Genomic DNA, 27,969 nt, shown 5'->3' on the forward strand with positions numbered 1-27,969 from the left:
AGGATCTCCAACTAGAAGTCCACCGATTTGAGCCAGGTGTATAATAGTGGCTGGGGGGGCGGGGTGGACCCAGATGCAAAAAGCAATCTGATGCATGTTTACTATTGCATGCAGTGGGCGTTACTCCCAGAGAAGTGGGTAAAGGATCACAGCCTCATTTTTTGCTCCTCTGGGAGATTGATGACTGAGTTGGATCCAGACTTAGTCAGAGTAGACCCATTGAAATCACTGGGTATTAGGTTAGTTTGACTAATTACGGCCAATTAATTTCAGTGGGTCTGCTCTAAGTATATCTAAGTCTGGATCCAACCCATTCAATCCAACGGGGAGATTCTTACTTCTGAGTAAATATGCCTAGGATCTCAGCCTTTCTTATGGAGGCTGAGCCGGCACAAGGCTTGCTCAGAAATAAATCCAACTGGGTTTCTGTTTAAAATCCGATGTAAGACCTACGTAGAGTAGACCCATTGAAATGAGTGGGATTTAGTTAGCCGTGACTAATTTCAGTCCCATTTATTTCAGCGGCTCTACTCTAAGTAGGACTTACATTGGATTTTACTCTCTGACTCCTATGTAAAACGCGCCTAGAATCGTTGCCTCCCCCCCCCACTTTTGCAAAGGGGCCCCCTCATGGCCCCGCCCACAACTCTCTGAATGAGCCAATCCCCTTGCCCTCCAATACCCCATTCATAAAAACGCTCCCGCCCACTTACACACACTCGAACGACAAGGCCCCGCCCACTCCGCGGGAAAGCCCCGCCCCGCCTTTCTGAAGTCATCCGCCGTGGGGCTCTGTTGCGCCAGCCGCCCCCGTCACGCCCCCCGCGCGCCGCAGCCTATCGCGTCCTTCGGAACGCGGCGACGTCGGCGGCCTGGCCCGGGTCACGCCCCCTCCTCGCCTACCTCGCCGCCGGCCAGGCGGCCTCGTGGTTGGCCCGTTCCGCACGTGGAGTCGGGTGCCGGCGTCGCGTGACCGGGAGGGCTGGATCGGCGCAGGCGCAGCTCAGTCGGGCCATTCTCCTCACCAGCAGCAGCAGCAGCAAGAGCTGCTCCGGCGCCTGCACTGAACCAGCCCGGCGGAGGCAGGCATGGCCGGGGCCGCGCAGGAGAACAGCACGCTGCTCCACCTCTTCGCGGGAGGGTGAGTCCTCCGCCTCCTCCTCTTTTCGAAAAACTTCTTTTTCCTATTTATTTCCCCTTCAATTCTTCCTCTCCCCACTGATTCTTCTATTTCTCCTTCCCCATCTTTTCTATTTATTATTATTATTATTATAGCCCCATCAATGTACATAGTAAAAGAATAAAACAGCCCCCTTCTTCCCAATCTCCCATCCTCCCCATACACTTCCTTTCCCCCATTCATCATTTCTCTCCCCCTTTCTCCATTCATCTTTTCCCTCTTCCTCCACCACTTCCTTCCTCCTCCTCTACACTTCCTTATCCCCATTCATCGTTTTCCTCCTCCTTCCCCCTCTTCTCCATTCATCTTTTCCCCTTCCCCAATCCCCCTTCCTTCGCATCTCCTTGCCATACACTTCCTCTTCTCCATTCATCTTTTCCCTCTTCCTTCCTTCCTCCCTCCTCTACACTTCCTTATCCCCATTCATCATTTTCCTCCTCCTTCCCCCTCTTCTCCATTCATCTTTTCCCCTTCCCCAATCCCCCTTCCTTCGCTTCTCCTTGCCATACACTTCCTTTTCTCCATCATTTCTCTTCTTCCACCCCCTTTCTCCATCCATCCTCCCTCTCTTCCCCCCTCATCCAATCCCCCTTTCTTCATTCATCCTTTTCCTCCTGCTTTCATCCCCCTTTCCCCTTCCATTACACCATTTATCCTTATTTTTATTTTATATTTTATTCCACCTTTTCCCCTTTTGTAAGGAATCCAAGGTGGCTCCCATGATCCTCCTCCTCTCCACTTTATCCTCACAACAGCCCTGTGAAGTAGGGGAGGCTAAGAGTCAGCGGTTGCCCCAAAGTCACCCAGTAATTTTCATGGCCAAGTGGAGATTAGGACTCAGGTTTTCCGAGTTCCAGTCCAACACACCACTGCGCCTCCTTTTCCTTCTATTACTCTATTTATCTTCCTCTGCTTCTTCGTTTCTCTCTTTTTCTCTTTCTCCTCCTCATCTCTTTTTGGTTAGCTTCCCATAAGGATGGTCAGTGCTGGACCAGATCAACTTTTCAGATTTGGAGGGTTTCTCAGAGGTCATCTAGTCCAACCCCTCACCAGTGCAGGAAATCAACTGCAGTGATCTTGGACATCCATCTCCGCTTTAAAAAAAAAAGAGAGTCCACTGCCTTCCCTGGACGGACTGTCCCATCGGTGTGCCGCCAACTTCTTCCTAACATTTACTCAGAATCCCTTTCTTGTAATATAAGTGGAATGTGTTGCCAGGGACGGGCGTGTTGTAGCCATCCATATGTTTTGGCCTCCAATTCCCATCATGCCTCACCATTAGTTATGCTAGCTAGGCCTGATGGGAGTTGTAGGCAAAACATCTGGAGGAACGCAACTAAGTTGTAGGCCGAAATATGACGAGGACCCCAAATTGCCCACCCTTGGAGGAAAGACAAGATATAAATGTAACAAATAAAACCCCCTAAAATATCCTATTGCCTCTTAACAATCTCTTGTGCAGGTTAACCATACCTAACTCTTTCAGTCTTTCTTTGTATGTTTTGGTCTTCAGGCCTTTCGACCTCTTTTTAGCTCTTCTTTGAACACTTTCCCTCCTTTTGTTGTTCATCCAGTTCTCTTCTTCACTTCCTCGTCTTCCTCTCTTCTCCGTGCCTCTTAGTCTCTCCTCATTTTGTTCTCATTTGTTTACTTATTTCGCCCCTTTCTTTCTTCATATGAACATGAGTAGAGCCATGCTGGATAGACCAAAGGTCCATCTAGTCCAGCACTCTGTTCACACCAGCCATCGGCCAGGGATGAACAAGCAGGACATGAGTGCAACAGCACTCTCCCGCCCATGTTCCCCAGCAACTGATGCACCTAGGCTTACTGCCTCTGCCTACTGGAGGTAGCATATAGCCATTGCTAGCCTTTTCCAGGAATTTGTCCAACTTGGTGGCCATCACTACATCTTGTGGTGATGAATTCCATAATTTATGCGCTGTGCGAAGAATTCCTTCCTTTGATCTGTCCTGAATCTCATTATTATTATATTATTATTATTATTATTTATTACATTTCTATACCACCCCCTAGCACAAGCACTTTGGGCGGCTTGCATAATATTAAAACAATTAGAACATACAGAATTTAAAAACCACAAAACCATGTAACAGACACCAAAACATACCTCTAGGAACAGCTTTATAAACAATTATAAAAACAGATCCAGGATCAATGAAGCTCATCACATGTTGCTAAAGGGCTGGGAAAAGAGAAAAGGTTTAACCTGGCGCTGAAAAGATAGCGATGTTGACGCCAGGCGGGCCTTGTTGGGGAGATCATTCCATAATTGGGGGGCCACCACAGAGAAGGCCCTCTCCCTTGTTGCTGTCTTCCGGGCCTCCTTCGGAGTAGGCACCAATCCGCTTCAGATACTGATATGATGTGAGAGGGAGAAAAATATATCCGTGTCCACTTTCTCCATGCCATTTGTACACCTCTTGTCACGTCTGCGCTAACTAGCCTTTCTTCTAAACTAAATGCCCCAATTCCATCCATTCATCCCCTTTTACCTTTCCCCTTTCAAATCCATCCTTCTCCGTCCTTCCTTCTTTCCCCTTTTACTCCATTCATCCTTCTTCCCCTCCTTCTTTCAACCTGTCTCTTTTCTCTGTTCATTGCCCCGTCGTCAGACGTATTTCTCTCCTCCTTTTCACACGCGTCACCTATGAATGCAAAATCGAACCTCCAAACCCAGTCGCAGTGTGTCAGATGCTAGCAAGAATTTAAGCGTTCACTTAGGGTGTGCTCGCACAGACAAGCATGGATTCTGTACCCAACTTTTGATTGAGTTCGGGAATTCCTTGCCATTGAAAACATTTAGTATTTGTGTAGTGCGTTAGAATGTCAAGTGCATTTCATATAGAGATCTGCCGTTATGATTGGATCAGAGGTAAGAAATCGGCTGTCCTCCAGATGTTTTGGACTCCCAACTGCCATAGTCCTTGACCACTGATGGAAGCTGTAGTTCAAGACATTTGCCAGGGCGCCTGCCCCTGATTTAATGTTGGATTTAGGGCTGTGGAGACCCATGTTCAAATCCTCACTTGGTTAGGAAACTCCGTCGATTTGCTCACAGCATGGCTGTTCTGTTGGAAATGTTTGACTACAACTCCCATGTTCCCTATCTCCGTTTAGAATGCATGTGCAATTTTTGAAAGTGCTCCTAGAACCACCTTCCCTAGCCTAGGCATCCTATCAGCTCCATCCAGCATGGCCATTGGTTAGGGGTTAGGGGAATTGTAGTCCCAAAACATCTGGCGAGCAGCAGCTTGGGAGAGGCTGTCCTAGGTCGTATGTTTCTCATGCCTGCATTTATCTACCGGTTGGTATAATGTGAAAATGAAAACCGATTCTTTATTGCGTTTGTAAACTCACCAGTTCCGCTCACAGCGCTGATATACCCATCGAGGGATGTAAACTTCTCCTTTTGCGCTTATAAATAGACATTTGGGAAAGCGATAACAGTAAAACCACGTCACACCATACATTTCTCCCTGGTCCCTTGAATGTGTTGTTATTCTCGTTTTGCTGTCTCACCCTGATCCTGGCCGACCGCCTTTGGCCTTTGGCCTCGCTCCGCTACATAATAGTTACATCTTAGAAAGGGTGCATTCTGAACTGCGTCCTCCTGGCTATGTGTCCCAAGCTGCCTTCTCCGCTTTGCACCAGTTCTTGGGCAGAGTGATGTTAAGGACACATGTTCCAAGTGTTGCATCATTACTGGCTCCCAACAGGGCTGGAGAGGCGTGGAGACACACTTTCTGTGTCTTCCAGCGTGTGTTTTGCATCTATGGTGATGAAGACCTCTGATCCAAGTTCCTTGAATTTGGGATTCAAGCTCAACTTTTAAAAAGATGGAACATGCTTCCAAGGAAGCATCCTTGCCTGTCCTGTGTGTTTGTTTTACTCAGAAGGAAGTCTCGCGCGGTTTCCAACTTTTTCTGTTGTGTTTTTACAAATGTGTGCTTCTTCGATGGTTCCAAAAAAATGCAAATGCCCTCCAGGCAGGAGGAGATGGAAGGATCAGAAAAGAAACGGTGGACTGACTTGTTACCCTGCAAACTCCTTTGCCGGGTCCGCACAGATTGCTAACCCATGTTTTGAGTTGTTGAATTCTGGCTTGTTGCGTTATGTGAATCATAGAATCATAGAATAGCAGAGTTGGAAGGGGCCTACAAGGCCATCGAGTCCAACCCCCTGCTCAATGCAGGAATCCACCCTAAAGCATCCCTGACAGATGGCTGTCCAGCGGCCTCTAGTGTGGGAGAGCCCACAACCTCACCAGGCAACTGATTCCATTGTCATACTGCTCTAACAGTCAGGAAGTTTTTCCTGATGTCCAGCTGGAATCTGGCTTCCTTTAACTTGAGCCCGTTATTCCGTGGCTAACGGAATCCAGCCATGCTAACAAACCATGGTTTGTTAACCTCGGACAATCCAGAAAAAGAAGCCATGGTTTGCTGGTGAGTTCTGAACTCTGGGCTATTTACACCATGGTTTGTCGTTATGTGTGAACCCAGAAGTGTGGGTTGTTCAGGGTTGTTTTGGGCAGGAGTGGTAAAAAACAAACCTGCCTCTCTATAGACTGGCACTACAGTGCCACAAAAGTATTTAGATACAGGGAGGGAAACAGACATCCCAGGAGGTTGTGAAAACTAACATTTTGTTCCGTCATCTTGGGCAACAATCCATGCATTAAATAAAACCATCAGTTTTATTTATTTATCTACAATATTTATATACCGTTGCCCACTGAAAATTTCGGAGCAGTGTACAAGATAAAATAAAAACAGAATAAAACACTTTAAAATAGATTTTAAAAGAAGCAAGAATGTACAGTGAACCGTGGCTGGTCTTTAAGGAAAGGCTTCCTGGAATAATGACGTTTTCAGGAGGCGCCGAAAGGATTACAAAGTTGGCGCCTGCCTGACCTCCAGAGGCAGAGAGTTCCATAGGATGGGGGCTTATTTATTTATTTATATACCGTTATGTGCGGGTCGGGTTTGTTGTTCTTTTGTTTTTAAATGCAGTGTTTTCTCCACCTGGATTGCGTCCAGTGACACCACTCATCTTAATGACTAGTGTTAATCTTTATTTTCCGCAGTGCGATCTATGCCAACGGTGTTCTATAAGGTATGGGAGAAGTCTCTGCCCCCAGGGGCTTGCAATTTATACCTCTGGGAAATGTTAGTGGAAGGGGGAAGGACGTAGAAAGCGGAGAGCCAACAGGGACAAGAATATGAAATTAAATCAGTTGTTGTTGATTTCGTCAGGGTAGTGCAATCCTAAATGTAATTTTTCATGCAAATAATCCAATTGGCTTCAGCGGACCTCGGACTACAGCTCCCATCACCCCCAGCCAGTAGGGTTGGGGGTGATGGGTGTTGTAGTCCGACGCGGTTGAGGGAATCTGCCCAAGGGAGCGTGACCAGATCTCACCTTTTAAAATGCAACGTCTCTTTCTCAGAAAGGAGTTTTCTTTTTGGTTCTCTTCCAACACACGCATACACACACTCTTCGTTGCCTGCTGCAATCCAGGATGAAACAACCTCATTAGGTTCCGGGCGCATCCAGTTACTCCGTTACGTAAGGGAGACGGAAAGTCTGCCGGTCGCCTTTTCCCCTGTGCTGCTGCTCAGCCTGGATGCCTGCGGTGAAGCTCTTAGCTGAAAATTCAGCCGTGGGGTGGGGGTGGGGAATCAGAGAGGGAGAAAAGTTTCTTCCCCAAATTTTTTGGTTGTTTTTCATTCTTCTGTTGTTCCCCATTCTACCTTCGGTCTTCACATCTCTATGCTTGCTCTAGCCACTTTGCCACGCTGCCTTTTTCCTAAACAACTTGGTTTTGTCATGTTCGGTGGAAACCCTGGTAGATAAAACGGAAGCTGGTTTGTGATGCTAATCCAATCCACCACCGCCAAGAACACCCTTTCTCTAAACCTCCCCCTGACCCCGTTTTGCGTATTTTAGATCCCCTTTGATTCTTCATGCCGGACACTGAGATCCTGGCTCTGTGAGAATGCTGCAAAAACTTCCTTTTGGGTAAGGCGTGTTACGCTGCAGTGATTCTCCTGGAGGAATGCAGCAAAGGAACGCAACCCGCGTGTGTGTGTGTGCGCGCGCACGCACGTGTGTGCATGGAAAAGCGATGCAGAAATGATGGTTTACACGGAGGATGATTTATACGGCCGCGCCAGTTTGCACCGTCCGTTCCGGAGCACGGGATGGCTCGATAACGGCGCGGTTGAAATCCTCGCGGACGTCTGCAAAGCCGTTATTGCTGACAGGCAGCTGCAAGGATGCTGCAACGCACATTTTCTGTGGGGCTGCTTGCACATTCTGGAAAGCTCTTAGTTTCAAACGTCCACGTCCACCCTGCGGTTCGTGTCTCAGGCAACGGCTCCCTTAGGCCTGCTGGGGGGGGGGGCGCTGTTCTCTCTGCACCCCACCTTGAAATATGGGGCTAATCATGGCCTACCTTGCGGGGAGGGTTTTTAAAGGTGACTTAGATAAGGTTTGTGACTCTGGGCTGCTGCCCGATTAAATAAATGTGAGTTGACCAATCGGATATTTACTAAAGATGTATTCCTATGCATGTTTCAGCTGATAAAAATACTGCAACTCACAGCAATCCAATGCATGTTTAGGCCGAAAAAAAGTCCTAGAAGCATAGGATTGCGCAGGGCTAAAACAATAATTTTGCAGCCAGAGTGGAAAGTATATTGTTGTAGCTTCTGCTGTCTTAACATATTAAACAAAAATCTTACTTCTTCTTTAAAAGGTTGCTAATTGGAGATTCCATTTTGGGTTCATTTAAAAGGCGTTTAATGTTACCCTGGGGTGGGGTATTGCTTGGGCCTACAGTTCCCATCAACCCTAGCTCGCCTAGCCAGTGGTGAGGGATCGTGGGCTTTGTAGGCCAAAGCATCTGGAGCGCTTCACATTTCCCACCCCTGATCTAACCAGTCGATCCGCCTGGCTGAAGCCCTCCTAATACCAGGCGTGGGGAAACCTGAGCTTCCAGCTGGAAGCAACTTTCCAAACTCCGGGGGCTCAGCTCTCTTCAAGCTCCACTAGATCCTGTCCTGGTAGATGCCCGGTTCGAACCCGGGTCCTTCTGCGTGCAAAGCACACGCTCTTCCGTTGAGCGACGGGGCCCACCCTTTTAACGATGCTCGTATATGTATAAACCAGAGCGCAAGGAGCATTCTCGGGAGGGACAGGTGAAAGGAGTTCAAGTGTGGCAGAGGGGGAAAGAGGCGGCGATCCGTGGCCGCGGGCCAAGACTCCATGAGAAACTGGAGCGTTAGCAAAAACGAACAGCGTCGCTCGCGGGGGCGTATGGGGGTGTGTGTGTAAGTGCTCGCGCCATCAAAACATTCGTCACGCTTCTAGCGGACGCCAGAGCACACGGGAACGCCTGGTAACATTGTGCCTTATTTTTAGAAGGAAGCCTGCGTAGCAGGGCCGCGGAGTTTGTTCACAAACCGGTGCGTTTTGCTTGAAGCATCCTGTACGGATGAGTCGTTAAAATCTGGTTAAGGCTCTCTGGTTAATTGACACCGCTGTATACCGTAAACCGGAGCATCCGGGGCACCCGCCAGGGCAAAGGGCGGTGGCTAGGCCACAAGCCGGCAGCTCAGGGCCTTCGGCTGTTTCCGGGGGCTCCTTCCGTCCCTCGTTGCTCTGCTTTTCCGTATAATTTTCACATGACCCCCAGTGGCCTCCTTTGGTGACATTCTTAGCTGCTAAGAAGCTCTATAAAAAGCCAGCTGAGGAAGCACTCAAACGCAAAGGCGTCTCTGTGCCTTCGTTTTTCTTTTTTTAAACATGCGTAACTGGGGCGGTGAGGGAGCCCCAGGGGCTGGAGCCAATTTTACCAACGTAACCTGTCGTTTCGGGGGTGCTTCTGCCTGGTTTGGGAGGTTGCCGTAACGTGAGATGGAGGAATCTGTAGCCCGCTGGTGGAGCACAGGCTTGGCATGAAGAAGGCCCCAAGTTCGATCCCCGGGTGAGACTGGGAAAGATTTCTGCCTGGAGAGCCGTTGCTGCCAATCAGTGTCGACAATACTGGGCTAGATGGACCAAGGGTCTGGCTCGCTATAAGACAGCTTCTTATGTTCCTATATCTTAAGGCAGGGTAGGGGAATCTCTGGCCTGCAAAGGCTCGCCACCCAGCCTATGAAGCCATCCTGGATTCCTCCAGGGGATAGAGCTCAGTCTCCAAGCCCCATCATCTGGAGGAATCCCCGCCGTTATCTCCGACCCCCTTGGGGGAAATCCCCACCTGTTATCTCCGACCCCATCAGGGGAAATCCCCACCCATTATGTCCGACCCCCTCAGGGGGAAATCCCCACCCATTATCTCCGACCCCCTCGGGGGAAATCCCCACCATTATCTCCGACCTGCACTGGGGGGAAACCTCTGCCATGATCTCCTCAAACCCTTGCCGGTATCTCTGATCTGCACCAGGGAAACCCCAGCTGTCATCTGCAATTGCAGCTCACAGCAGGGAGATACACAGTGTGCTGTGTTTTCCCCATCTCCTCTCTGCTTCTGGTTGCTCGTTCCATGGGAATGTGGACATCAAGAATGAACTTGTGGGCCGCTCCGCCCAGCCTGCCTCGTATCTCCCCCAGCCCCTGAATAGACGTTTCGGTTTCCCCTGTGACCCATGTCTGCCATCTCAGAATGTTGTAATGCAGGGGTTTAGGAACCCGGGCCTGAGGGCCAAATCCGGCCTGCTAAGCTCCCTATCTTGTCCACTGGGGTTCCCCCAGAAGGCCACACCCCTTTACCCTGACTGTGAGTCCTTCTGTGGTCCCTAAATATTGCACTGTCTTCCACCAATATCCTAACAGCTTGGAATGCCTCCCCGAAAGCACTTACAGCGAAAACATGCCGATATTTTTAGCATGTTGACCCCGCCCCTTTGCCTTTGGCCCCGCCCACAACCAGAATGCAGGATATACACACACCCCAAGCCCAAAATGTAACACATCAAGAGGCCAAATTAACAACCGGCTGCTTCGAGTTGCTGTTTTGCGCGGTCCCGGCGCTGCGGCTGCGCAGTCAAACCTGGAGAGAAATTCCCCCCCCCCAAGGCATTTTTAAATCGGAGCGTCCTGGAACAAATTCGCTTGGTTCCAAAGGCCTGTTCTTGCCCCTGTGGGCACGTGAACAACGCAGGATCTGTGTACCGTCGCCGGGGGGGGGGGGGCGGGAGAAAATTGCAACCCAAGTGCCGTCTCCCGCAGCCGTATTTACAGAGCTTAAAAGCCGGTGTCTGTACACAACGCGGATAACAGCTGGTCGTCGAAGGCTCCTCCGTGTCGGTCATTCGGTCTCTCTTCCCGACTCAGCGGGGCTGACTCCATACCGCCGAAGCGAAGGTCAGATGGATTAAAAACGGCCTGGAAGTCGAAAGCCGCTTCTCCTATAAATAAATAAATCTCCTGTTTATTTATTTCATTTCATTCCATTTCTATAACGCCCAATTGCCAAAGGTCTCTGGGCGACCCATGGAAATTAAAGCCACAGAGTACACGGAAACTTCAATCGCAGCATAAAACCTCATAGGATGACCAGAACAAAACCGCGCAGCAATGCAGAGGTTTTTTACAGATTTAAAACAGCAGAGTTAAAAGACGAGGATGATAAATGCTGGGGAAATAAAAAAGTCTTCTCCTGGCAGCAGAAAGAGTATGGGCAACGAGACCACATCGCGCCAGCTTCATTTTTCCAGCTTCATTGGCTGCCAGTCCGGGTCTGGGCCTGATTCAAAGTGCTGGCATTAATATTCAAAGCCCTAAACGGCTTGGGGCCAGGCTATCTGAAGGAACGCCTTCTCCCATATGTACCATTAGGAAAAACTTCCTGACTGTTAGAGCAGTACGACAAAGGAACCAGTTACCTAGGGAGGTTGTGGGCTCTCCCACACTAGAGGCCTTCAAGAGGCAGCTGGACAACCATCTGTCAGGGATGCTTTAGGGTGGATTCCTGCATTGAGCAGGGGGTTGGACTCGATGGCCTTGTAGGCCCCTTCCAGCTCTGCTATTCTATGATTCTACTTGCCCGGATCCTAAGATCATCCTCAGGGGTCCTTCTCCATGAGCCCCTGCCAAAGAAAGTGAGGCAGGTGGCTACCAGGAGCAGGGCCTTCTCTGCTGTGGCACCCCAACTGTGGAATGAGCTTCCTAAGGAGGTTCGCCTGGCACCTACACTATACTCTTTTAGGCGCCTTTTTATTTTCTCAGCATTTTAACGGCCTAGCAATTTAATTTTAACTTTGCCGTTTAAAATTTGTATTTTAAATCTGTATTAATTTCTGCATTGCTACTCGATTTTATCCTGGCCATGTTTTTATATTATGCTTTTATACTGTTTGTTTTATATTTTGAGTGGTTTCTACGGTTTTAATTTTTGTAAACCTGCCCAGAGAGCTTCGGCTATTGGGCGGTAGAAAAATGCAATAAATAAATAATAAATAAAAATACTTTCCTGTTCCTAGGGAATGACGGCCTTTCTCTTGCTGGGACAGCGTTTCTAAGTGGGGGAGGTAGCAAAGGGGGAAATGATACTTCCTTCTGGGTTTCCTGTTTCCGTCATGTTTGAGGCATTGGTGGGTGGCCTGGCCATTTTAGGGGAGACCTGTCGGCCGGCGGCTGAGTAGGTCCAAGGCTCAAAGGTGCGTCCAGATGAGGCTTTTATTGTGTAATTTGGCATGCCTCATTCACGGAATTACGTGCGGGGTCCAGACGACTTGGCATGGATTGGTTTGATAGTTTTCTCCGCCCCGCCTTTCCGCCAAGGAAATGGCACTCAACAGTAATGAGAACCCAAAGGTTACAAAGAAAACCCGGTTAAAGCAATCGTGAACCGAATGCTTTAAAAACCCAACTAAAGGGAAACCCGACTCTAAAAGAATAAAGAGAAATAACACCCAAGCTGACAGACCAGGTTACAAACCAAAGTCCTCGAATAAAAAGGTCTTTGCTGGTTGGCGGGTGGACAGTGAACATAGCCATCTTTCGGCAGGGAATTCTGCCTGGAGCCTCCACTGAGAAGGCCCTGTCCCACTCCACCACTAAACATGACTCTGATGCTGGCGGATCTTAAAACCCAGGCAGGCTCTTGTGGGAGAAAGCGGTCTTTCAGGTGGCCTGGTCCCAATCCATATAGATGTTGTAACCCTCCTGTGTTTTTCCACCAATACTTCTGTCTTCTTTTCAAAGCTGGATGGGTGGATTTCCCTCCCTCTTCCCTGGGTGGGAGGGCAGGCCGGATAACTAAATTTGGCAACAGCCCCTGTGGCCGTAATCTGAATTAATCCTCAGGGGTAATGAACCACGGCCTTGCGGCTTTCTTTGTTTAAGGCTTTAAAGGTCAGAAGCTGCAGTGACTCCTTTTATGTGTGTCAAGGCTGTAAGTAAGCGACCCTTGTTTGAAAAGCCTGAGAAAGAAAGGGTTTGTGTGTGTTTATACAAACTTGCCAAAAAACCAAAAATGCCCTTCAAATCTGCTGCATCACTTCTTTGCCTCACAAGAGGATTCTGGGACGCATTGTAAGGTTCCTTCATACAACCTTATAAACCTGCCTTTCCCAAACTCGGGTCTCCTGGCATCATCATCTCCAGCCAGCATGGGTTGCTGTCAGGGATGATGGAAGTTGTAGTCACCATCGTGGTTTTTTTTCCTCCTCCCTCCCAGTCATTTTCCTCTTGTCGTGTGTCTTTTTTTTTTTTTTAATTACTGGCGGGGGATGTCGTAACTATTGATTCTGGGTGCCTTTTGACTGCAGAGCAGTTTAAAAATGCTTTGAATGAATCATAGAATAGCAGAGTTGGAAGGGGCCTACAAGGCCATCGAGTCCAACCCCCTGCTCAAGGCAGGAATCCACCCTAAAGCATCCCCGACAGATGCTTGTCCATCTGGCTCTTGAATGCCTCTAGTGTGGGAGAGCCCACAACCTCCCTAGGTAACTGATTCCATTGTCGCACTGCTCTAACAGTCAGGAAGTTTTTCCTGATGTCTAGCCGGAATCTGGCTTCCTTTAACTTGAGCCCATTATTCCGTGTCCTGCACTCTGGGAGGATCGAGAAGAGATCCTGGCCCTCCTCTGTGTGACAACGTTTTAAGTATTTGAAGAGTGCTCTCATGTCTCCCCTCCATCTTCTCTTCTCCAGGCTAAACATGCCCAGTTCTTTCAGTCTCTCTTCATAGGGCTTTGTTTCCAGACCCCTGATCATCCTGGTTGGAAGGTGGAAGGTGGACCTAGGGTCACCCCACGAAGCTGATTGGTGGGAGATTCAGGACAAATAAAAGGAAGGACTTCTTCACATAGCGCCGAGTTAAATTATGGAATTCACAACCACAAGATGTAGCGATGGCTTTAAAAGGGGTGGTGGTGGATAAATTCCTGGAGGAGGAGGCTATCCATGGTTCCTAGTCCTGATGGCTATGTGCTAACCTCCAGTATCAGAGGCAGTAAGCCTGTGTGCACCAGTTGCTGGGGAACATGGGTGGGAGGGTGCTGTTGCACCATGTCCTGCTTGTTCATCCCTGGCCGGCGGCTGGTTGGCCACTGTGTGAACAGAGTGCTGGACTAGATGGACCCTTGGTCTGATCCAGCATGGTACTTCTTATATTCTTAAGAATTAAATAGTTGGCCACAGGGGGAAGCAGAATTCGGGACTGGAAAGGCCTTTGGTCTGATCCAGCAACGCTCTCCTGATGTTCTTAGAACGTTGGGCCACCTTCTGGGTTATTACTTCTCAGGTTTTACCATCAACCCCTTCCATTTGAGGTTGCTTCTGGACCTCGTTCTTTTGGTCATGGGCTTCATCCGTTCGGTAAATAGATGTGGCGCTCCAACCTGGTGTTCCGAAACTTTTCAAAACCGGCTTACCCTTAACGGATCGCGTGTCGATTTCGGTTTCCTCTCCTTTCCTGACCCTTTCGTCCCTTGGTTTTCCTCAGGTGTGGTGGGACGGTTGGGGCCATCTTCACGTGTCCGTTGGAAGTCATCAAGACGAGGCTCCAGTCTTCGAAATTGGCCTTCCGGGCCGTCTACTACCCTCAAGTCCAGCTGGGGACCCTCAGCGGCGAAGGAATGGTCCGGCCGGCATCCGTCTCTCCGGGCCTCATTCGGGTTCTTAAGTGAGTATGACAGCTTGACCCTGGCTTTGGTGGTTGACGGCTGCCAGTTTGGACTGCCGTATTTAAGTTCTCTGCTCCTGGGTTCTCCAGTGTGTTCACGGACATTTCTCTGGGCACCTGCTTGGGCCCCTCCTGATTTTTACTTTATTAAGATTTCTTTTATTCGTTTAAAAACACACACAAAAAAAAGTCTAGGAGACTGGCCTGTTCCATAGCGAAGAGCTGTGAAATGGTCTCCTTTCTCTCCTCGCCAAATGTATGCATCATTTTTCGATACCTCGTGTTGAGTGTTCAAAGTGTTTTACGTCCCCTCGGAAATCCGTACGGATCTGCATTATCCTCATATTTCTAAGGCTTGAGATGGGGGCGGCGGGATTCTGACTGATTCTCATTCCTTTTGACTGAAGAGCGGTATAAAAAGGGCCTTCTCGGTGGCTGCTCCGGTGCTCTGGAACTCTCTTCCCGGGGAAGCTAGGCTGGCTCCCTCCTTGATGGGCTTTCGGAAGCAGGCGAAAACTTTTTTGTTCCAGCAGGCCTTTGGAGAATAATCCGGCCCTCCATCTATGTTAATGTCTTATAATTTTGTTGTGTGTTTTTTAATTGTTTATGGTTTTGTTTCCCTCCCCCCCCCCCATGTATATATTAAACTTTGTAAGGCCGCCTTGAGGCCCAGCATTGGGCAAAAGGCAGGATACAAATAATAATGATGATGATGATGATGATAATGATGATGCTTTGAATGAATGAAGAACCCTATAAGGAAGAGGTCATCCTATGAAGCTGATTGGTGGGAGATTCCGGACAGATAAAAGCAAGGACTTCATCACGCAATGCAACTATGGAACTCACTACCACAAGATGTAGTGATGGCCACCCATTTGGATGGCTTTAAAAGGGGGTTGGATAAATTCCTGGCGGAGAAGGCTATCCATGGCTACTAGCCCTGATGGCTATGTGCCACCTCCAGTATCCGAGGCAATAAGCCTGCGTGCACCAGTTGCTGGGGAACATGGGTGGAGGGTGCTGTTGCACCTGTGTCCTGCTTGTGGGTTCCTGGTCGGCAGCTGACTGGCCACTGTGTGAACAGAGTGCTGGACTAGATGGACCCTCGGTCTGATCCAGTATCAGAGCTCTGATTATGTTCTTAGTCAAGCATTTGACCACAATGTTGAACACGCCAGCTTCGGTTTATTTTGTTTTATTCTGTTTTAAGCTTAAGAGGTTGTATCCCAACATCCGTCTAACTTAATGCCCCATTCATTTCAATGGGTCTACTCTCGGTAGGCCGAACACGGGAGACAAGCCAATGGTTTCTGGGCTTCCCATGGGCAGACAGTTGGCCACTGTGTAGACACAACGTTGGACCAGATGGACCCTTGGTCTTATCCGGCACGGTTCTTGTTATGTTCCTGGGAGAGAGCAGCACTGGGTGAAAACCCTGAGCCCTGGACTCTCTATTCACGGGAGCTGCCTGCTTCCTTCTTTCTTGGATTGCGCTAAATACGGCCGGACACCAGGCAAAACAGCTTGCTAGACGTTTTCGGCAAACAAATCGCCGCGACGGAGCCAATTGCTTTGGCGGGCAGCCCTGGCCGAGTCCGCGCGAATCATGCGAGAGTGGCATTGGTTACCCAGGCACTGTGGCACTGCTAGAATCAGCAAGAGATCGCGGAGTTAAAAGACTTGGCCCACTTTGAGCTGGCCCTTTCAAAAATGTAGTTGCCGACCAACCATTCATTCATTCATTCCATTTACATCCTGCCTTTTTTCCTCCAAGGAACCCAAGGCAGCATCCATAATCCTCCTCCTCCTCCTCTCCAGTTCTATCCTAAACGGTTCGGGACCTCAATACTTGAGAGAGCGCCTCTCCTTATATATGCCTGCCCGAGACCTTAGATCTGTTGGAGGAGCCCTTCTCCGCATCCCACCAATGCAACATTTACGTTGTGATGGGACAAGGGAGAGGGCCTTCTCTGTGGTGGCACCCCGACTGTGGAATGCCCTCCCCTCAGAGGCCGACTGGCGCCGATATTGATTGCATTTCGACTCCAAGTAAAAACATGGCTTTTTAACAAAGCCTTTGATCGTTAAACTCACTGGCACATTGTTTTAACTGTTTAAACTGCTTTTAAATTATATATTGTTTTAACTTGGATCATGGTTTAATTTGTTTTTAATTGTGCATATTTATTGTTTTAGACTGTGTGTTTTTATCTGTACGCCGCTCTGAGATCTTAACGATATAGGGCAGGATATAAATGTTTTAAATAAATAAATTCTCACAACAACAACCCTGTGAGGTGGGTTGGGCTGAGGGGCTGTGACTGGCCCAAAGTCACCCAGCCAGCTTCCATGGCCAAGCGGGGACTAGAACCCAGATCTCCCGACTCCCAGTCCAACACTTTAGCTGCTACACCACACTGGCTCCATGGTCGCTTTTTCGTGGGCTGAGGCCTTAATCGTGCTTGTGGGATTGGGGGGGAGGGGGGGGCCAGGGGAAGGCGGCCAGTTTTATTACTCGCCTTCTAAGGGACTAGCATCTTGTGTTTCCATGTTGGCCGCAGAGAGGAAAGCCTTTTTCCCTGGAGAAAATGCAGAAAAGCATTTTACCAACTTCTTGGCAGGCTTTCAAAACAAACAAAGAACTGGATATCAGAGGAATCCAGACCTGAGAGAGCAAGGAGGCTGCGAAATCTCCTCCTCCTCCTCCTCCTCAAAAGCAGGTTGCAATGGTGACGAAGAGAAACTCCAGGGGCTCTGGTGAGTGGGCCCCTGCTAGGATGTGGGCCCTTGACAGGTGCCCAATCACGCCTACTCTTGACACCAGTCCTGCTGATTATCAGGATTTTTCAATAGGGGCGCGTCCAGGGTGGATTTGATTTAAATCACGATTTGAATCACTACTCAGACTCGATTTAATCATGTGACTCCACACCCACACTCCCAAAAGTGCACTCTATTCATTGAATCTTTTTGAAACTCAGCACTTAAGAGGTAAGGGATTGATTCTGTGTACATAGATTTGCAAAGGCGCAATGGGATTGTGATCTCTGCAGGCACAAATTCACCGTTTTCAGAACCGTAAAACCAAGCAGCTGTGATAATATCTTCTAGAGAGAAAAAAATGCCCAATAATCTTACAGAAACCTCTGGAAGAGGATGTGAATGGATGAATGGAATTCATTTACCCCCAGAATTTAAACATTGCATGAATATACAGCCTCATGTGACATAATTAAAAACTATTCCTTATTTCATGATGAATAACCTTTGGACTATAATGTAGCTTAAATAGAAACTGTCTTTAGATAGATTTTCTTCAAAAAGCATTTTTTTTTTAAAAAAAAATCGATTTAAATAAAAAAATCCAATTTTGTAAAACAAATCATTGATTTTTATCCACCCTGGGGCGCGTCTTAGCACGATGGTCTTGCTCTCCATTCGCAGGTGTGCGTTACTGCTTAACCGTTTACCCCTCTCTTTCTTTCCTCCACCTTCCCCCCTTTCCCCCACCCCCTTACAGATCCATTTTGGAGAAAGAGGGTCCAAGGTCGCTTTTTCGTGGGCTGGGGCCAAACCTGGTTGGAGTCGCACCATCCAGGTACAACGCTTGAGGAGGAACCGTGAAGCACATTTATTTATTTTTTCAAAGCACTTAAAGGACTTGGCAGGCTTTAAGGTGGATTCCTGCATTGAGCAGGGGGTTGGACTTGATGGCCTTATAGACCCTTTCCAACTCTACTATTCTATGATCCTAAATTCTCTACAATGTCCTGGGGCAGCGTGGTATCAAGTCTTTAGCCCACCCTTGTGCTAAATATTTGTGCATCTTGAGAGCCTGTTCCCAGGGCTATTTATTTATTTATTTATTTATTTATTTATTTATTTATTACATTTCTATACCGCCCAATAGCCGGAGCTCTCCACATTTTGTATATTTTCCATCTTCGCACTAGGTGGCCATGGAAGTTGGTACTGGGTACGAAATTCCGTATCCTGATAATCTCGGCTCTTTTTTCTTTCTTTTCGTTTTTTTTTTTTTTAAAGGTAAGGTTTCTAGACCTCAAGGCTTTCAGCGTGAAAGTGTATCTGAAATACCGTATTTCTTCGATTCTAAGACGCCGTCGATTGTAAGACGCACACTAATTTCAGTACCACCAACAGAAAAAAAAAAGAAGCTTTGATTCCAAGAAATAATAAAGGCACCCGCAGTTCTAAGACGCACCCCGTTTTTAGAGATGTTTATATGGGGGGGAAAGTGCGTCTTAGAATCGAAGAAATACGGTATCTGGCGATAATCTCAGTCGAAAGGGGGCGCTGAACAAGATGGTCATTAACCAGAGAAGGGGCTGCTCTAGCATTGATCTGGTGTTGCTCCTGAAACGGGCAAATTTTGCAAGATTTTATAGAATCATAGAATAGCAGAGTTGGAAGGGGCCTACAAGGCCATCGAGTCCAACCCCCTGCTCAGTGCAGGAATCCATCCTAAAGCATCCCTGACAGATGGTTGTTCAGCTTTCTCTTGAATGCCTCTAGTGTGGGAGAGCCCACCACCTCCCTAGGTAACTGGTTCCATTGTCGTACTGCTCTAACAGGCAGGAAGTTTTTCCTGATGTCCAGCCGGGAATCTGGCTTCCTTTAACTTGAGCCCGTTATTCCGTGTCCTGCACTCTGGGAGGATCGAGAAGAGATCCTGGCCCTCCTCTGTGTGACAACCTTTTAAGTATTTGAAGAGTGCTCTCATGTCTCCCCTCAATCTTCTCTTCTTCAGACATTTCTCTGTGTCTCACACACACACCCCTCCATGGCTCTCCTCTATGGGGCATTTTCTCTTTCAGTGTTAACACGTGCACCACCCCAACAGCGCCTCGCTATCCCTCGACATTTTATACGAGCTTGCACTCTCCGGATCCTCTCTCTGGAGTAGCGATTTTAATTGGGCAAGCAATTTTTATATTCCTGTCCTAGCTGCAAAGGCAGGTGGTTTGTCACGTGCCTGTCCTGCCCCCGTTTTCTGGAATGCTTGTCCTTGAAAGAGGGCAACAGTGCCGGGTTCCAGTTGAAAGATACCACTTTGGGGAGGGGTGTGTGTTGGAGGCTTTCAGATGAAAATAGCAGCCTTGTTCTAAAGCTGGAATGTTTCTGCTAATGGCTCTCTCTAAAGGGCAGGGTTGGGGGAGTTGGGAAAAGAATGTCTCTGCAGCCCCCAAGCTGTAGGAATACTTACCAAAATAGTAGAGTTGGAAGGGGCCTATAAGGCCATCAAGTCCAACCCCCTGCTCAATGCAGGAATCCACCTTAAAGCATCCCTGACAGAGGGTTGTCCAGCTGCCTCTTGAAGGCCTCTAGTGTGGGAGAGCCCACCACCTCCCTAGGTAACTGGTCTCATTGTCGTACTGCTCTAACAGTCAGGAAGTTTTTCCTGATGTCCAGCCGGAATCTGGCTCCCTGTCACTTGAGCCCGTTATTCCGTGTCCTGCACTCTGGGAGGATCGAGAAGAGATCCTGGCCCTCCTCTGTGTGACAACCTTTCAAGTATTTGAAGAGTGCTCTCATGTCTCCCCTCCATCTTCTCTTCTCCAGGCTAAACATGCCCAGTTCTTTCAGTCTCTCTTCATAGGGCTTTGTTTCCAGACCCCTGATCATCCTGGTTGCCCTCCTCTGAACACGCTCCAGCTTGTCTGCATCCTTCTTGAAGTGTGGTGCCCAGTGTTCCAAAGACCACGACCTATAGCTTTCATCTACATTTAAAAAGAAATCTTAGATGAAGTTAACCGTTTTTGGCTTGTACAAATGAATGCACCAAAGTTCCCACTTGCTTGTCTTGGTGGAATACATTTTTTTTAAAAAAAACAAAAATTCAACCAAAGTTAGCCGGGCTGGTTCATGAAAAATATACATTCTCATTTGGGGCGATAACTTCCTTAAGACCAAACAAAACCCTGCAAAAATGTTCAAGCTTTTGAATTCCCCAGAACTCTTCATCCGGCTAGGTGGTACAAGAATCAGGCAATGGAAGAGCCTTTGGGGGGTTTTTGTACCCCCCTGGCCTGATGAAGAGTTCTGGCCAACTGGAAAGCTTGTACATTTTTGGATGAGTGGAATACGGTTAGGCCTTTCGGAAGAATGTGGCTGTCGCTCCCATTCTCCTGCCCCCCCCCCCCCCCCGGGTGTGTGCTTTAAATTGAGCTTGGCTGTCTGTGTTCATCCGTATAAAAACAACAGAGTCTTATGGTAGCTTAAAGACTACCACATTTATTTTGGCATAGGCTTTCGTGGACACTGCCTACTTCTTCAGATGTGTATGTCTGCGAGTGTATAATAAATTGTCTCGTGCCCTGTTAATTCTTTCAGCTTGAGATGCAGCAATAAGCAAAACTATGCAACACACAACCCCTCCAAATTGAACCATCCTAGAACACCTCTGGGCTCTTTCTCTACTCTATGATCCCAGAACACCTCTGGCTGTTTCTCCAAGACTCTGTGACCCCAGAACACCTCTGGCTATTTCTCCAAGACTCTTCTCACTCCACTCGAGCATCCTCTGTTTCAGCTGTGGCCCACTTGCCCTGTCGGTCCCCTCCAGCAACCCCCATTGCAGAAAAGCCCCCTTGCATCCCATCAGCCTCCAACAACTGGAAGAGTTTCGTTTATACAAGGGGGGGGGACCCCGTGCATTCAAATGCCTCTCCTTTTGGTGCATTTCCCCTCTCCATCCATTTGTATGAAACAGACAGGAGATGCAGAAGGTTTTTCTGGGTGTTTCTTATGCCCTCCCCCCCCCCAAAGTACCGCTTGGCAGGGAAGCCCGTTTTGTCAACCGGAATTCCCCCCCCCCCCCCCGCCTTGCTTCTCCGGCTAATACATGAGCTGAACTCGGAGCTTTTTTCTTCTGTCTCCTGCAGGGCGGTGTACTTTGCGTGCTACTCCAAAGCCAAGGAGCGCTTTAACCACGTCTTCACCCCCAACAGCAACATCGTACATGTCTGTTCAGCGGGCTCTGCAGGTCTGTATCCGCTATCGCTTCCAATTCCCCCCTCTCTATCGGGAGGGTGTCGCACCTCAAGTCCGCGGGCCAAATTTTGTGGGTTTAAAGGCGTCCACGCCCCCTTTCCCTGGCCACGCCCCCTTTCTCCCAACCACCAATTGTTCGGTTGCTGAGCTCTAGAGCAGAGAAAATACGCCATTTCGCCAGCGGCAGTGAAATTGCGCATTTCTCTCCGCTGCGCCCTTCTAGCGTTGGGGTGAAAAGGGGGAGGGCCTTTTCAGTGGTGGCCCCCCAATTTTGGAATGATCTCCCCGACGAGGCTCACCTGGCGCCAACATTGTTATCCTTTCGGTGCCAGATCCAGACTTTTCTCTTCTCTCAGGCAGGTAACAACATGGGCTGAGTTTGTTTGTTTTTTAACTGATCCCAGAATAGTTATTTTAAAAGGATAGTGTTGTTTTTGTGCTTTTAAATTTTGTATATTTGTTTTTAATGTTCACTGCTTTTAACTTTTGTAAACCAACCAGAGAGCTTCGGCTATGATGCGTCCGCTACCCAGGCGGATTTTTGCCCCAAAGCTAAATGTTAGTCTTACGTAGACTAGTCCCACTGAAACAAATAAGATTTAAGGTAGTCACAGACTAACGTCAGCCCCGTTCCTTTCAATGGGTCTACTCTACGTAGGACTAACATTGGAGACTGCCCTAACCAATTTATCACCTTTCAAGGGCTCCAGCCGACCAAAAACGTTGCCCCATAAGGAAATTGGCAGGCTTTCAGGTGCCACAAGAGTCTTCGTTGGTTTTGTGGCAACAGTCACACTCCACCTCAGTAGCATTGGTTTTTTTTGGCATAGGACCAAAGGTGTCCTCGGTCACGGAGCGATGGCTCTCTCTTGGCAGCTCTTCGGTTACACAAGCTGCTATCCAGCTCAGGCCAGAGACGGGCTTGAGATAAACAAGTATTACAACGGCAGCTTATATAACTCAGCTATAAGAGACATGTGCCGTTTCAGAAAGCTACTGAGAGAAATGGGCATCTTTTGGGGGGGAGGGGGAGGGGGAGGGGAGTTTCCCTGGGCCACAGAATTGAGAAAATGCAAATTGCGCAAAACCTCCGATAAAAAAAGAAAAGAAATTATGACCTCTCATTTGCGCAAATTTAAAGACCCCCCCCCCCCGGGGGTGGGTGGGAGATCCCATTTGCGTAAATCGCTGCCATTAAAACCCCTCTCAAAATCCATGTATTGGATCGAATTGCTGAACCTGCCCAGGGAGGTTCAGGGAGAAGCTGAACGAAATCTGCCAGGATTGATCAGGGAAAATCCGTCAAGCTTTCACTCCCAAGGAATTCCCATATATCCCAAGATTCATCACTTCCTGTTGTCAGTGGGTGACTCCACAGTGCCATCTACAGACTTTCATAGGTGGTGCATGTGTACCACCTATTATCCACTATAGGCAACCAGCCATAGGGCTTTATCTGAGATAGACAGATGCCTTTTTAATAATTTGCTGCATTTAATAATGTATTAGTTTTAAATGTTTTAATTATGTATTTTACGGTGTTTTTATTTGTGTTGTACCCCGCCTCGATCCAGAGGGAGAGGCGGGGAACAAATAAATATATTATTATTATTATTATTATTATTATTATTATTATTATTTCTGAAAATGAGAATGGGATTTGAAAAGGGAAAGATGCATTTAGATGTCTGTCTAATGCTTGGATACATGTTCATGTGCTCACACACACTCGCTGACTATGGTAGCGGTGACATTTAGTGCAACAACGGACTTCCTGACTGTTAGAGCAGTACGACAATGGAACCAGTGACCTAGGGAGGTGGTGGGCTCTCCCAAACTAGAGGCCTTCAAGAGGCAGCTGGACAACCATCCATCAGGGATGCTGTAGGGTGGATTCCTGCATTGAGCAGGGGGTTGGACTCGATGGCCTTAGAGGCCCCTTCCAACTCTGCTATTCTATGATTCTATGATAAGGCAGCCAAAACAAGAAACCAACCAATCTATCCTTAACCAGTTGCAAAGTGCGGAAATAAGAGAGGTTCAAGGAAAAATATGTATGTCTAAGGTCATATATGTATTTATGTCCAGGTCATTCTTTCCCAACTTTGGCTCTGCAGTTGTTGTAATTCCCATTATTATCTAGCCAGCAACCTCCAGGGATGATGGAGGTTGTAGTCCAAAGACCCCCAGGTACCCAAGATTAAACAAGTCTGACTAGGTCAAGATGGTTGGTTCCGTTTCACAGTGGTTTTAGGTTGCAGTTTCCACATTTTATTTTTTATTTATTATAATAATAATAATAATAATAATAATAATAATAATAATAATAATTTATTTCTTACCTGCCTCTCTGATTGGATCGAGGCGGGGAACAACAAACATAAAATACATAAAATACTGATTAAAAACATGGCATACACTGTTTAAAAACATTCTGAAAGCATCCTAAAAACATACTAAAAATATCCTAAAATTCTACTGGATAGGCCTGCCGGAAGAGATCAGTCTTGATAACTTTCTTGAATGCTAAAAGACTGTTATATTTCTATCCTGCCTTTTTTCCTCCAAGGAACCCAACATAACCCCCCTCCTCTGCTCCATTTTATCCTTGCAACAACAACCCTGCGAGGTAGGTTGGGCTGAGAGTCAAGGACTGGCCCAAAGACACCCAGTGAGCTTCCATGGCTGAGGGGGGGCTAGAACCCGTCTCTCCCAACTCCCAGTCCGACACTCTAACCACTACACCACAGTGGCTCTCCCCCATCATTGGTGCCTCATCATTTTAATTGGAGATGGCAGGGATTGAACCTGGGTCCTTTCCCCTAGCTTCTGTTTCTGTTCCCACTTATTCGTTGACAGACTGACCAATTCCCCCCTTTTCATTTCCTTCCCTTTCTTCTTTTTTGTAGCCTTTATCACCAATTCACTGATGAATCCCATCTGGATGGTAAAAACCAGAATGCAGCTAGAAAGGAGGTAAGGAAGGCAGCTAACCCGGAGAAACAGCACCGTGGTCAAACTAAGAACACCTCCACATGGCTTACATTCAGGACTAGCGACATGGGCAGTGTTTTAGCCCAAGCAGTAATAAGAACATCAGAAGTGCCATGCTGGATCAGACCAAGGGTCCATCTAGTCCAGCACTCTGTTCACACAGTGGCCAACTGGCCATCTGGTCATTGGCTGAGGCTGATGGGGAGTTGTAGTCCAGGGATGAACAAGCAGGACATGGTGCAACAGCACCCTCCCGCCCATGTTCCCCGGCAACTGGTGCACACAAGCTTACTGTCTCGAATACTGGAGGGTAGCACACAGCCATCAGGGTTAGTAGCCCTTGATAGCCTTCTCCTCCAGAGCTAGTTACTTTTCTGGAAATGCAGTTAATACTTAAAACACGCCTGAGAGCACGAGAGAGAACGGAAGACGAAAAAGATCCCCGACTATGGAGTTCGAAAATGTTTGACTACAGCTCCCATCTCTGGTCATTGGCTGATGGGGAGTTGTAGTCCAGGAAGCTGTACTCTGACAGCTCTTCCCACTTTAGCTCGGGGGGAAAGTGACCCTGTTTGAACGTCCCCCCTCCCATGAAGAACTCCCTGCATGTAGAAAACAAACAAGTCAAGGAGGCTAGTTTAGAATGTGCCAACTTTCTCTGTGCAAAGAATTTTTGAAAATGTGTCTATACAGAGGAACATTTTAACAAGCTTTACTCGAACCAGGGTGTGTGTGTGTGTTAGCTAGCGTCCAGGGAGCGTTGTTCAGATTTTCTGCCCGTTTACCATAAAACATTTGAGCCAAATTCACTCTATTCCTGTTTTGAGTGGGGTGCGGAATAAAAGACACCGTTTTTGTTTTGTTTTTTGAAGTTGTGTATTTTTCTTCCTCTAATTGGCCTTTTGGTTCTTGTCTCCTTTTCCAGGGTCAGAGGGTCAAAGCAGAAGAACGCCCTGCAGTGCGCCCGCTACGTTTACCGGATGGAAGGCATCCGGGGCTTCTACCGAGGCCTCACCGCCTCGTACGCCGGCATCTCGGAGACCATCATCTGCTTCGTTATTTACGAGAGCCTGAAAAAGCACGTCAGCGGCGTCCGGTTGGCCTCTTCTCCCACTGGCGGGCCAGAGAGGAGCTCCACCAATTTCATCGGGCTGATGGTGGCCGCGGCCGTCTCCAAGGGCTGTGCCTCTTGCATTGCTTACCCACACGGTACGTGGTGCCCTGTGCCAGTCTCCCATCCAGACCTAGGTTTAAGCATCGACAAACTGGCTACTCTGCATTTTATTTATTTATTAAAACATTTATAACCCCGCTCTATATCACAAGGATCTCAGGACAGCGTACAGATAAAACCATGCCTATAAAATAGAACAATAAATATACAGTTCTAAAACAAATTAAGCCACTCATTCGTGAAAACCAGTATGAAATTTTAAAACAGTAGGATCCAATTAAAACAAGACAATGTGCAAGCTGGTGGATTTAGCCCTCAAAGGTTCTGTTTAAAAAGCCATGTCTTGACCTGGCACCGAAATGAAGCCAGTGTCGGAGCCGGTCAGCCTCAAGTGGGAGGGCATTCCACAGCCGGGGTGCCACAACAGAGAAGGCCTCTCGCACATCCCTCCGACAGATCTCAGGTCTCGGGCAGGCAGCGGTAGGAAGAGGCGCTCGAGGTCCCAAGCCGTTTAGGGCTTTAAACGTCATTACCGACACCTTGAATTCCGACCGGAAACATATTGGCAGCCAGTGTAATTCATAGAATCATAGAATAGCAGAGTTGGAAGGGGCCTACAAGGCCATCGAGTCCAACTCCCTGCTCAATGCAGGAATCCACCCTAAAGCATCCCTGACAGAGGGTTGTCCAGCTGCCTCTTGAAGGCCTCTAATGTGGGAGAGGCCACAACCTCCCGAGGTAACTGGTTCCATTGTCATACTGCTCTAACAGTCAGGAAGTTTTTCCTGATGTCCAGCCTTTAAGACCCTGCCTGGGATCCATTACTGAGCAACGATACGGGGCAGACCTTCCGCGTACGCACTTAGGATGTGGAGTTGACAATCTCTTTGCTCATTTTTTTTTTTTTTTAAAGAAAGGGTTTCTAGTCCAGGGGTGGTAGATCTCTTTCAGCCCCGAGGGCTGAATTCCATCTCAGTGACGCTCTCGATGTCTGCATTCCACTGGTGTGTGGAAGGGGTGTGTGGCCAGAGTACTAGGATATTTTAACTTAAACCTCTTCCTCCCACTCACTAAGGCTTAAGAGAGACTTTTTAACCGTTTCAAGGCCGGGGGAGATCATGCCAGAGTTGGGACGTGCAAAAGCGTGCTGGTTTTGACCTACAAAGCCATACACGGATCGGGATCTCAGTGCCCGACGGAACGCCTCTCCTGTTCTCTACGCTTAGCATCTAAGGGCGTCTTCCAGGTGCTTCCTCCGCCTTTTGGGTTCTTTTCGTCTCACCCATTTCTGGGAAACAACCAGCCACGCCCACCAAAACGCCCCTGGCAGCCATTTTGTGAGAGCGCCCACCTCGCTCTCTTCAGGCTCCAAATCAAACCCCCCAGAAACGTCGGGGGGCTGCACGCTCATACACACTGACGCTTTGTTCCCCGTGAGCCCCTGCCAAAGGAAGTGAGGCAGGTGCTACCAGGAGCAGGGCCTTCTCTGCTGTGGCACCCCGGCTGTGGAATGAGCTCCCTAAGGAGGTTCACTTGGCACCTACATTATATGCTTTTAGACGCCAGGTGAAGAACTTTTTATTCTCCCAGCATTTTAACAATCTATAAATACATTTTAACTTGGTGTTTTAAATTTGTAATTTTGCATTGCTGCTGTTTTTATCCGGTTGAGCTTTTATATTGTATTTTGTATTATGGTTTTATACTGTTGTTTTATACTTTGGTTTTAATTTTTGTGAACCGCCCAGAGAGCTCCGGCTATTGGGCGGTATAGAAATGCAATAAATAAATAAATAAATTTGTCTCTTGTTCTTCCCGCCACAGAGGTTATACGGACGAGGCTACGAGAGGAAGGTACCAGATATAAGACGTTTGTTCAGACGGCACGGCTGGTGTTCCGCGAGGAAGGATATTTTGCTTTCTACAGAGGACTTTTTGCCCAACTCATGAGGCAGATCCCAAACACGGCTATTGTCTTGTCTACTTATGAGTTAATAGTGTACCTCTTAGAAGACCGAGTTAAGTAGCAGACCGGGACTTAAACTAGAAGCACACAGAGACTACAAAGGCCAGTTTCTTCACGATGAACCGTTTCAAACATTCACGCAAGACAGACGGAGTTGAGAATTGACGGATCGCTTGTTTGACATCTGCTCTCTCTCTTTCTTTTTTTTTAAAGTGTCCCCCCCCCCCTTTTGTCTGTCCTTCTGGATTCATGCTTTCTGAAAGTTTGTTGATGTTAATATTAATAGATGAAATAATTATTTCTTTTTTTTTAACTTAAAAGAGGCGAGGCTCAGAAATTAAAACGACGATTAAATTAAATCACACTATTTAATTTACATACCTACCTCGGCTCCTCCATAATGCTCCCAACCCCGTCGCACATTTTATTGCTCTCGCGCAAGGTTGTTGGGGAACATGGGCAGGAGAGTGCTGTTTCAG

General features: G+C 47.9%; 1 protein-coding gene across 2 annotated transcripts; it reads left to right on the top strand.

Annotated features, from left to right (window-relative positions):
• SLC25A33 (solute carrier family 25 member 33) lies at positions 1–27,849 on the top strand. Of its 2 annotated transcripts, none has more exons than XM_063145125.1 (7): positions 1–36; positions 14,163–14,342; positions 17,866–17,943; positions 21,248–21,348; positions 24,266–24,332; positions 25,276–25,559; positions 27,349–27,849. In XM_063145125.1, exons 2-7 carry the CDS (start codon positions 14,296–14,298, stop codon positions 27,549–27,551), a joined length of 780 nt encoding a protein of 259 aa, XP_063001195.1. In that variant the 5' UTR covers positions 1–36; positions 14,163–14,295; the 3' UTR covers positions 27,552–27,849. The 2 variants fall into 2 exon arrangements, with proteins under 2 accessions (XP_063001195.1, XP_063001194.1); XM_063145124.1 differs by lacking the exon at positions 1–36 and adding an exon at positions 1,088–1,141.
• Positions 27,850–27,969: the final 120 nt, after the last annotated feature.

The sequence above is a fragment of the Elgaria multicarinata genome, chromosome 20 (genome assembly GCF_023053635.1).
Source record: "Elgaria multicarinata webbii isolate HBS135686 ecotype San Diego chromosome 20, rElgMul1.1.pri, whole genome shotgun sequence".
In the NCBI taxonomy this organism is placed as follows: Eukaryota; Metazoa; Chordata; class Lepidosauria; order Squamata; family Anguidae; genus Elgaria; species Elgaria multicarinata.

What these genes read in the sequence shown, in the direction of transcription:
- SLC25A33 (XM_063145124.1), top strand. Translation starts at nt 1,089, where the DNA reads ATGGCCGGGGCCGCGCAGGAGAACAGCACGCTGCTCCACCTCTTCGCG. An exon ending in GTTGGAGTCGCACCATCCAG is followed by an intron (nt 17,944 to 21,247) that starts GTACAACGCTTG and finishes TGTCTCCTGCAG; the next exon opens with GGCGGTGTACTTTGCGTGCT. An exon ending in TTGCATTGCTTACCCACACG is followed by an intron (nt 25,560 to 27,348) that starts GTACGTGGTGCC and finishes TTCCCGCCACAG; the next exon opens with AGGTTATACGGACGAGGCTA.